General features: G+C 41.7%; 1 protein-coding gene across 3 annotated transcripts; it reads left to right on the top strand.

Annotated features, from left to right (window-relative positions):
• The first annotated feature begins 224 nt into the window (after window positions 1–224).
• Window positions 225–9,334, top strand: gzf1 (GDNF-inducible zinc finger protein 1). Of its 3 annotated transcripts, none has more exons than XM_078173675.1 (8): window positions 225–307; window positions 4,427–5,469; window positions 5,781–5,964; window positions 6,079–6,248; window positions 6,330–6,424; window positions 7,594–7,761; window positions 7,889–8,046; window positions 8,304–9,334. In XM_078173675.1, the coding sequence occupies exons 2-8, from the start codon at window positions 4,442–4,444 to the stop codon at window positions 9,078–9,080; spliced, it is 2,580 nt and encodes an 859-aa protein (XP_078029801.1). In that variant the 5' UTR covers window positions 225–307; window positions 4,427–4,441; the 3' UTR covers window positions 9,081–9,334. The 3 variants fall into 3 exon arrangements, with proteins under 3 accessions (XP_078029801.1, XP_033503707.2, XP_033503709.2); XM_033647816.2 differs by lacking the exon at window positions 225–307 and adding an exon at window positions 1,974–2,079; XM_033647818.2 differs by lacking the exon at window positions 225–307 and adding an exon at window positions 2,023–2,079 and having other exon boundaries at window positions 4,430–5,469.
• The last annotated feature ends 1,562 nt before the right edge of the window (window positions 9,335–10,896 follow it).

Raw genomic sequence — 10,896 nt, 5'->3', positions numbered from 1 at the left:
CATTTTCCCCAAGTCACTCAAGGAGCCCCCCCCCCCCCCCCCCCCCCCCCCAAAAAAAAACATGGGTGCGTTCCGAATTGCATACATTTTCTTTTTACTTTTGGTAGGCACTGCAGCTGCCCTTAAAAAAAGTACGTACTGTTGCATGCAGTATGCACATATTCAGGACTCACTACTTCCTCATCATGCCCTGAACTTTGACCTTCTTGCTTTTATATCCATACCTTGGAGATAAACAAACACCACTTACTGAGTTCACCAGAGACGGAGATCAACCTGCAGAGATCTACTGTTGTTACTTTGCAATGTGAGTAGTTTAACTTTAAGGTTCTGACTGCATAGATTGTAGATTTGAACATATTGTATTTTTGACAGTGAAATTAATCTGCAGTTCTCTGTCACTGATATTTCCAAAGTTATGTCCTTTGGTTGTTTGTGATATTTCTGTTTATTTTGTTCACTTAAACAATCACGATTCCTATTATTATTATTCCACTGATCATTACTCACTTGAATGTGCTGTCATCCATCATTACGACTTCTGACAAGTGACTATCAGCTGATGTGACGTATTGTCCGCTGCGCAGAGAATTGTGGGTCAGGATAGCCAGAAAAGCATGCTGGCTTGAAAACTGCAAAATCGGACCCGATGTAGTAGAATATCCTGGTATTTTTGGCACACTGCACTTGACATACTATGTACTGAGACATACTAAATATTTTTCTGGCATACTATATAGTGTAGTAGTATGGGTACTGGAACACACAATACATGTAGCTTCAGGGAGAGTCAAAAAAAAAAGAAGTCACACCCTAGCCACCCCCTTCATCTTATAAGTAAAGAACAGTCCCTAAGGGCGGCAGTGGCTCAGTCCATAGGGACATGGGTTGGGAACCAGAGGGTAACCGGTTCGAGTCCCTGTCCGGACTGGTGGCCTTGAGCAAGGCACTGAATCCCCCAACTGCTTGGGGCACCTCACCAAGCCTCACCAAGCAGCCCCCTCACTCTGACATCTCTCCACTTTGTGCATGTATAGGTCCTGTTTGTGCATGTGTGTGTCTTTTGGATCGGTGTGTAATTGACAAGCAAGAGTGAAAACATTGAATTTCCCCTCAGGGGGATTAATAAAGTAAATAAACTTAATAACAGATAGTACCCCTAAGGTTAAAGAAATAGAATTAGAGGCTCCACACAAGATTCAGATCCGTCTAAAATCTATAATTATTAGCGAATATTTCATAAACAATTTTAAGATGTTCTTCTTTATTATTTGAGAATAGCCCATTTCTAATTTATGGGCTCAATTTTAGACCTCCAGAAAAACTTGTCTCTAGTTACAATTTTATTCTTTCTTTGAAGAGTTCAATTATGCCTATTTTTAAACTTTGTAACTGATTAGATAGATAGATAGATAGATAGATAGATAGATAGATAGATAGATAGAGAGATAGAGAGATAGATAGAGATAGATAGAGATAGATAGATAGATAGATAGAATTTCGGTATACATGAGGGTACAGAGGGAATATGTTTATAAAAATACAGTATTCAATATAATTTACCCCCTCCCCCATGACAAAATTAAAAGTGTTTGGAATTGGAACCACTCAAAAAGGAGTTGTGAGACACAAACTAAAACATATGTAAAGCCTGGTTTAGATTAATCTCATTATAATTTTAAATGGCCTTTGTAAAGTGAATTAATCCATTTGGAAAAGCACAAGTCAAAGAATTAAATTAAACTAATCAAAAAGATTAAAAATATAATTTATATCTCGTTAAGAAAGAGCAAATATTTGTTTCTGATAAATATATATTCAAACAAAAGTCAGAGGCGCTATTTTTCAGGCATTATTGCGCTTATAGTCAATAAACCTGCTAAACTGATCCAGGACCAGCGCTTGTAGTCGCTTACTCAAGCTTTAACACAACCATAGAAGAAGAACTGATCCGGAATCAGCCGCCTCGGCACCGGATGTCGGTAAAAGACGAGTGCTGTTTTCGGGAGCGATTTCTACAGGAAATACCTTCGGCTGAGGAGAGCATTTGTGAAGGGCTGCCATTTTACCGACCTTACGGTAAGAAAACTTGATCCGTGTTGTTGTGTAGTGAGCTGCTGCTACACGCTCACTCACACGGTGTTCACTGTGCTGTGGGTTACATTTGATTTATCTTATAATAATGCAGTTTGTTTGGTGTTTACCGCTAACGTTAGCTCACCTAGCTTGTTTACCGTTGTGTCTGTGATGCTAATGTTAGCATTTATTAGCACTGGATGTTATCAAGGCTCAAAGGTATCACACCGCAGTCAGTGTGTTGTCATGGCAGTCAGGTGTTAGAGACTGAAGATGTAGGTGTTTCACCTGGTGTCAGAGATGTTAGCTATTTTAATTAACCCGAGAAACATGTAGCTAAATATTAGCTGCTTTTTGTGCATTTGAGCAAGGCAGTTGACTTCCTATCAGATATTATCAAGCTCGTATGCGACGTTCACGGCTCTGAAAGTAGCCTCAGTAGTGGTGATACATGAAAGCCACAAACTGGAGCCTCTTGTCATTGTGGCTTTCATTTATCATGAACACTGGGGCTACTTTTAGAGCCGTGAACGTTACATATGAGCTAAATAAAATGCACATATGATCAAAATGTGCCATTGATTTGCATGTCCTTTTGACATACAGTGAGGTGAAGCAACGTTTCACGGTATCATGGTATTATAGAGTTATTATTCATTAGGATGGCCATTAAAGGAATTTAAATGAAAGGGTTATTTTTGGTTTAACACACGTTGTATTACTATATTTGAAACTTGAAGCCATTGTCAATATTAGTATGTGTAAAAAAATAGTCTCCCTTTCGAAAATAATAAAATAAAGTTGAGATTTTCTGTTCAGTTGGTTTTTTTTTTCCAATACTGTAGAAAGGACAAAGGAATACTTTGCACATCTGTTTCCGAACAGGTGCGAAGGAGAGACACTAGCTGAATACACCTTGTGGCACACTGTCTAACTTTCAAAAATAAGGATTTTAATGCTGCAACATTTTGGTGACTAGACTTTCATCTGGCAAATAATATTGTAGATATTAGCAACTACACAGTACGATAACCATCAATTTCAATATCACGGTATACCTTGAACCCAGAATACCGTTACAACCATATTTTCAATGCAGCTATTCACATGAAATTTAGGTCAGACATTGGCTCAGTGAATTACACCAATAGAGAAATTGGACCATTTCAGTCCATAACTAGGATCACAGCCATGTGGTTGTATGGCTCCGTGAAGCAGTGGAGTTGCACTTACAGTTTACATCTATGCCTGTGAAAACAGAGATGCTACACACACGTCTTCAACCCAGCAGCACAGAAGATGGGCACACAAGTGTCACCAATTCAGTGTCTGCCCATATGTCTCCCCTTCTGTTCATATACGGTGTTGAATAATGGCCAGAAAAGTGTTTCTGCAGAACATAATGATGTCATAGTGAAGCTGACCTTTGACCTTGGAAATGTCAGCATTTCATCATTTTATCCTATTAGACACAATGCGCGATATTGGATTTTTTTGCCAATATATAATAGCTCATTTGGCCAATAACCAATATCAATATATACATTTTTATCCCCGCCTAATTTTAGTGATCATCGAGTCTCTTCTATGGCGGAATTAACATCATATTATACATGCATGCTCTTATCATGATGGCCCACCAGCAGATGGAGACATGAAATAACATATATATGTAATATTCATTCATTGTGCAAAATTTAAAAAAAAAAGCATGTTGGGTGATTCAGGTTTATTTTAAAGCCAAAAATGGCCAATACCGATTATGTGCTGATATTATCATGCATCCTATTTCATGAGAGTGGGACAGACTGTCAGCTGATGACATAATGCCTCCGGCCATCGCTAACACTGGCGCGGAGGCATAAAGATTATGTGCAATAAAGTGAAATGACAGAGTATTGAACAGGCTAATTGAAATGTATTGAATAATTGGAGAAGCCTTTGTTGTATGCTGTATGAAGACAATAATCTCTCAGTATTCAGATGGGGTTTTAGCCCATTCCTCTACACAGACTTTAGACTTTAGTCAAGAAGGTTTTGGGGGCCCACTTGTTTTATAACTTAAACAATTAGTGTCCTCAGTTCCCAGATGCTTGCTGAGGGTTCTTAGTGGTAAACAAGCCGCTTCTCCAACTTTTTTGGAGCATGTTGCAGGTATCAAATTCAGCATGAGTGTAAAGTTAATCAGTTTGAACATTAATATCTTGTCTTTGTTCTGTATTAAATTCAATATAGGCTGAAATGATTTGCAAAATATTGCATTCTGTTTTTATTTACAACTTTTGTGGAATGGGTTGTATTTATAAGCATTACAATTCACCATTCCTCCTTTTTGTTTTTTTTTCCTCAGCAGCACAAATGAATCATGGGGGTCAAAGTGGTGCAGCTCACCTCTAAGTCCCACCATGAAAACATCCTGGCTTCTCTGCATCAGCTGAGGCTGCAGGGACAGCTGAGCGACGTCACCGTGCAGGTGGACTACCAGGGAGACGTGCAGGAGTTTCAGGCCCACCAGGTGATGCTCGCAGCATCAAGTGGCTACTTCAGGAAGATCCTTCTCTCTCAGGATGCTACCCGAGACAAAGTGTTGCTCTCCAACATGCACTCCAGTGATTTCTCCAAGTTTTTGGAATTTGTGTACACGGGTAAAGTTGAAGTTGTCAGAGACAAGATTAGTGATGTTCAAGCAGCAGCTCAGTTTTTGGACTGCGAGGATCTGTCTGAGGTTTGTGGTGAGGCCATGAGTGCTGGAATCCTACAAAAACCTACACAGAAAACATCTGCATTAGGAGATAAAGGTGACATACACGGTGCCAAGAAAGAAAAACAGACCAAGGTAAAGAAGCAGCAGCCCAAAAGCTTACTTCTGAAGCGACGGTTCTCACCACAGAGCTCTGAGAAGGAGGTAATTCCAAAAAGATTAAAGGCAAAGAGCACAGCGAAGGATGAAAAAAGACAAGGGAGGAACCTTAAACTGAGGCTGGCTGCTCGTAAAGTCCTCCGGAAGCGTATAAATACTAAAAGAGCGGCTAACCCCAACAATGTAAACCAAGTAACGAATGAGGACACAGAGGAGACAGAGGAGAACGAGGTCAGGACTGAAGGCGAGGCTCAGCCACAGAGTCAGCCAGAGAGAGGAGACGAATCATCACTGGGAATGCCAGCCTCTGATGCAGACGATTGGGAATGTGAGCAGGATGTGCAGAATACTGATCTTGAAGACCCCTTGTTGTTATCTCTGGAGGGGGATGGGGACGAGGAGGGGGAGGAGGAAGAAGAAGAAGAAGGGGCTGAGTCCAAGGAAACAATAAAAAGAACATCCAAGGCCCAGTTCCAGTGTAACAAGTGCCAGCGGACGTTCCACTATGAGAGAAGCTACTTGAAGCACATCAGGTAGGACACATAAATGTTCTTGGGTTTAATTTATTGATACCATAGGTATCTTGTAGGCGTTGGCAAAGCTTCCACTATATGACAGGAACAACTGAACAATGTGGTCCTGAATACTGAAAGGTGTCAAACAAAAAAACTGGCCCGCAGTTTTCTTCGAACTGTAGTGGATAAATTAGATTTAGGTTATAATTACAATGATTAATTTGTTCACCAGTTCTCCTAGTGATACAATGATAGGTCCATCTTATAAAGATACCAAACAGATGAACATTTCTGATATGGCTGTAAGCTGTTACTGCTCTCTTGGCCAGCACGTACCACGGAGTGAAAGCAGATGTCATTTATCGCTGTGAGACCTGCCAGCAGACCTTCGCTAACCGCAGCAATCTCAAGATCCACGAAAAGCACGTCCACAGTAACGAGAGGCTTTTTGCCTGTGACTCCTGCGCAAAGACCTTCAAACGAAAGAAGGATGTCGTCCGCCATCAAAGACAGGTGAGAACTGATGATGTTCCACGGTTCCTGTATCTAGAGGTCATCTACAGTATTACTTCCATGATGCGCAATATATGTCACATTTATCTGTCTTACATCTCCGCTGCTTCCCAGGTGCATGAACGCAACAATCTGCGACACGTCTGCCCCGCCTGTGGAAAGGCGCTCAGCTCTAAAACTGCGCTGTTGTTGCATGAGAGGACACACACAGGCGCAAAGCCCTTTGAGTGCAGCGACTGTGGGGCCAGATTTACTCAGAACTCTGCCCTCAAGATGCACCGCAGGTACAGAGCTGGATATATATGAATGACATGTATGTGTGGAAAATAAATAAGGGCTAAATGTGTTTGTTTCACTGTGTGTAGGACTCACACAGGAGAGAAGCCATTTGCATGTGACGAGTGTGACGCCCGGTTCACACAGAAGCACATGTTGGCCTATCATAAGCGGTCACACACAGGTAAGAGCCACATCATCTTACTATATAATGACGAAAACTCTGTGTGTGTGTTCCACGTTTTTCTCCTCGCTGACTTGGTCAATCCATGTGAAATTTGGCACAGTGGTAGAGGGTCATGGAAGGATGCCAATGAAGCAATATTACATCAGTTGGCCAAAGGGGGGCGCTATAGCAACCGATTGAAATTGCAAACTTTGAATGGGCATATCTCATGCCCCGTATGTCGTAGAGACATGAAACTTTGCACAGAGATGCCTCTCCTCATGAGGAACACATTTGCCTCAAGAACCCATAACTTCCGCTTATATAGATTTTCCGCCATTTTGAATTTTTTGAAAAACACTTCAAATCGATCTCTTCCTAGGAAGTTTGAGCGATCTGTATGAAACTGGGTGAACATAATCTAGGGACCAATATCTAAAGTTCCCTCTTGGCAAAAGTTGGAAAACTTACTAAAACTGAGCTTCTATAAGGCAATGAATATTGCGGAGGGCGTGGCTCATCACATAAAGGTGTATAACATCTCAAGGGTTTCACCCATCACCACGCAACTTTGTAGGCATATGACCGCACATAATCTGAGGGGACCCCTCCATTATTGACCCCATCAAACAAAATGGGGGCGCTAGAGAGCTCATTTCTTATCTAGGCCTAACCGCCATATGGATTTTTACTAAACTCGGTAGATATGTAGAACAGGACGCCTCAAGGTGACTGGAGAAATTTAACTCTAATTGGCAACTGGGTGGCGCTATAACAACAGAAAAATGCTTAAAAATGGCTAAAATGTGACCGATTGCTGTGGCTCCCCCTGTGGTCCAATGTTGGGGCTTTTTTCTAATTTTTGGTATGACTAAGTCATGGTATGGTATGCTGTACATAATCACGGAAACTGTCAGTGTGTCATTCTGTCTGTCCCACGTTTTTCTACTCACTGACATGGTCAATCTACTGCACTTTCAATAAAGCAATCGTACTATCAAATTCACAGAAACTCTGTCTGAATACATTGCTCTTCTTAATGGTTTCAGTTGACTATTTAATCTGCAATTTCCTATGACCTGTATCCCAAACACACACCATGTGAAACTGTACATGTCGCTACCTGTCGCTGTCTGCACATACCAGACCAAAAGTAAAAAAAAAAATTGCTCTTTTTCTCCTGTTAGGAGAGAAACCCTTCATGTGCGAGGCCTGTGGGAAAAGCTTTGCCTCTAAAGAATACCTGAGACACCACTCAAACATCCACACTGGGTCCAAGCCATACAAGTGTGAAGACTGCGGTCGAGGCTTCGCTCAGAGGAACTCCCTCCACCAGCATTTAAAGATACACACAGGTGAATGTATAAATCGCTGATGTATTACGGCTGAAAAACCTGTTTCTTGTTGGTCTGGCCTTCCTTACTATCCTCCTCTGTTTACACACAGTGTTTTATTTGTTGTTTCCTCTCTGCTGACTGTTAGGTGAGCGTCCGTACAGCTGTAAAGACTGTGACAAGCAGTTCACCCAGCTCAACGCCCTCCAGCGGCACCAGCGTATTCACACAGGAGAGAAGCCCTACATGTGTGGTCTTTGTAGACGCACTTTTACGGACAAGTCCACCCTTCGCAGGCACACTATGGTGAGCAGCACTTATCTCACTGTGGTGTGTTTTTCAATTGTAAGAGTACAGTGTTGATGAAACACACTGTGGCAGGATTTATTTAACCATGATCAAAAAAAAGAATGTTATTAAAGGAAAACTTGACCTCCCAAATGACCATTTGTATGCTGGACGTGAACAAAGTATGTGCATGTTTATAACCTGATACGCTGTGTTCAAAGTACTTTGACCCATCAGACTGCTGTGAAAATAACACAAGCTCTTTCAACATTCAGATTCACGACTCAGATGCTCCCTGGAAAACCTACCTAGTGGTGCTGGAAGGAAATGTGGAAGATAAGAAATCTAAAAGTCCCACCAAGGGAAAGATGGACAAAGCAGGAGCAAAAGAGAAAAAGAGCACTGCTAGAAAAAGTGGTGGTGCTGCTCCTGCTGCTGAAACTGGTACTGCTGGCGGTCCTGTTAAAACCAGCGCCGACTCCTTCATGGTGCCGTCTGAGCCAGTCACTCTCCCATCTGAATGGACCAGTCATGGGGCCATTGCTCTGGTCAGCCACGGCGCGCTCGGCGGGATCACGGTCATCCACACTGACATGCCACCTGGGACTCAGCTCCAGCCCATTGTAACCACTGACAGCACAGGGGCCAGCGTCATCTCCTTAGACGGATCAGCCATCCCTGTCCCCTTCTCCATACCAGTGTCCATGGCTCACACGATCCCTCTGTGCTCTGAGGCGTCCTCCACCTCTCTCTCCATACCCACTCTCTCAGTTCCTGTTTCTGGCACGTTGGCGTCAGTCTCAGAGATCCCAAATGTTTCTACGTCATCCGTCCTGGAAGCTGCCGCCTCTCAGACCATTTTGGCTCCAGTTTCAGAGGCTAGAGACACTTCTGAGGTGGATATATCACAGCCTGATATTCAGACTGTAGTTGTCGGGGACGATATTTGTGGAGGAGAACAAAATGCTGCTGTCATAAGTGACGGAGAGCAGAGGACAGCAGATAACCCCTCAGGTGAACCTGAAGGGGCCTCAGCTGAAGACACTGTGTAGAAAATGCATGTGAATAGAAATAATCTTATCTGGGTGTGGGGGATTTAAAATCCCACTACAACCCTGCTTTTCATGTTATTTCAGGAATTTACTGTGGCATTTGCAGTGTGTGAATGTGTGGTCAGACCATGTGATGTGTCGTCATTATTATGATCTAAAGTCCAGTGTTTCGTCTTCAGACGTGGATGTGATGTTCAGTGTTTGTCACACTCTTTTGGAATGTGAAGGTATTATTAAAAATTATGAGAATCTGCTGTGCTTCAGTCACATGTTTCAAATATAAAACTATATTAAATCTACAAGCAATAATGAACGGGCCCTCGCACCTCCACACATGTAGGTAGTGTTGGCGGGGTCCTGGTAGATGTGGCTGTGCATTCCTGCAACTGTGCACACAACTTAAGGCTCATTTATACTCCGTTTGTATATGAAAATAGGTATGTCCTTTTCAAACATTGTACACCTCAACCCCCTCATGCTTTTATGCATCCTTTATGATGGCATAAATACAGCCAATAGATGGCACTAGAGGGCGGAGTCTGAAGTTTCTGACAACAATCGAACCAGGCGATAGTCAAGGAGGTCATAATGTTGTAGGCGTGTGTGTATGTTCATGAACGCCGATCAATCGTAAACCCACAGCACACTCCTGCTAGTCAGCAATTAGCATACATCCCCACCCATGAATAGCCAGTGACCACCATATATGGAGGTTATAATAACTCTGGGAAGGTACATCCTGTCGACCTGCGAACATGCCGCAAACAAAGAAAGACAAAAAGAAAAACTTTCCTGGCACTGAGATTGAATTTATTTTAAGTGAAGTGGAGCTGAGAAAAAATATTTTCTTCTGTTAGTAGGCGTGGTGGTGTGACAGCGACAGGTGAATGAACAACCTGGGAAGAGGTAACAGCTGCTGTTAATGCCTTTAAAGATTTTTAAATTTTATATTATGTCATTATGGCCGAGCACTGTAATGTGGGCATTGCTCAGGGTTAGTTTGTACAAGACCATACATACGTATACATTATGATATACGCGGAGTAGAAAATAAAGTTTTGTCTCCAGTTAATTATTATTTTGATATTTGAGTCATTCCATGAAAATGGTACAATTTAGGACCTTTTTAGGTGTATTTTATCTATTGGGTCACCAAAATTTATTTTCAACAGCTTTATATATAGATTGAAATGTCTCCTTTAAAAAACACATCATGTAAATTTTATCTTTATATGAGAAATTATATTGTCTTTTCAGTTGACACCATCTATTTTGTCATGTCCCTCATGGCCTTTGATGAAAGTGTACTTGGAATATTACTAATAAAACTAGAAAAAAGTCCAACATTTTGATATCAACATAAACATTTATTTATGCTTTTTTGCTGGTAATGATTTTTTTCCAAAATAAATTGATAACTAGTCCAGACCCATTGGTAGCTTTGTCACCTTCTACCTATGCCAATCCTCAATGCCTATGTGCAGTTTCACATAGATTGACCACGTCAGTGAGTAGAAAAACGTGGGACAGACAGAATGACACACAGTTTCCATGATTATGTACAGCATACTATACCATGACTTAGTCATACCAAAAATTAGAGATGGAAAAAAACAACAACAACATTGGTCCACAGGGGGAGCCACAGCGATCGGTCACATTTTAGCCATTTTTAAGCATTTTTAAGCATTTTTCTGTTGTTATAGCGCCACCCAGTTGCCAATTAGAGTTAAATTTCTCCAGTCACCTTGAGGCGTCCTGTTCTACATATCTACCAAGTTTAGTAAAAATCCATATGGCGGTTAGGCCTAGATAA

This window comes from Epinephelus lanceolatus, chromosome 13 (genome assembly GCF_041903045.1).
Source record: "Epinephelus lanceolatus isolate andai-2023 chromosome 13, ASM4190304v1, whole genome shotgun sequence".
NCBI lineage: Eukaryota > Metazoa > Chordata > Actinopteri > Perciformes > Serranidae > Epinephelus > Epinephelus lanceolatus.
This window is presented reverse-complemented; position numbering and strand designations above follow the sequence as displayed.

What these genes read in the sequence shown, in the direction of transcription:
- gzf1 (XM_078173675.1), top strand. Translation starts at nt 4,442, where the DNA reads ATGGGGGTCAAAGTGGTGCAGCTCACCTCTAAGTCCCACCATGAAAAC. An exon ending in GCCCTCAAGATGCACCGCAG is followed by an intron (nt 6,249 to 6,329) that starts GTACAGAGCTGG and finishes CACTGTGTGTAG; the next exon opens with GACTCACACAGGAGAGAAGC. An exon ending in GCATTTAAAGATACACACAG is followed by an intron (nt 7,762 to 7,888) that starts GTGAATGTATAA and finishes GCTGACTGTTAG; the next exon opens with GTGAGCGTCCGTACAGCTGT.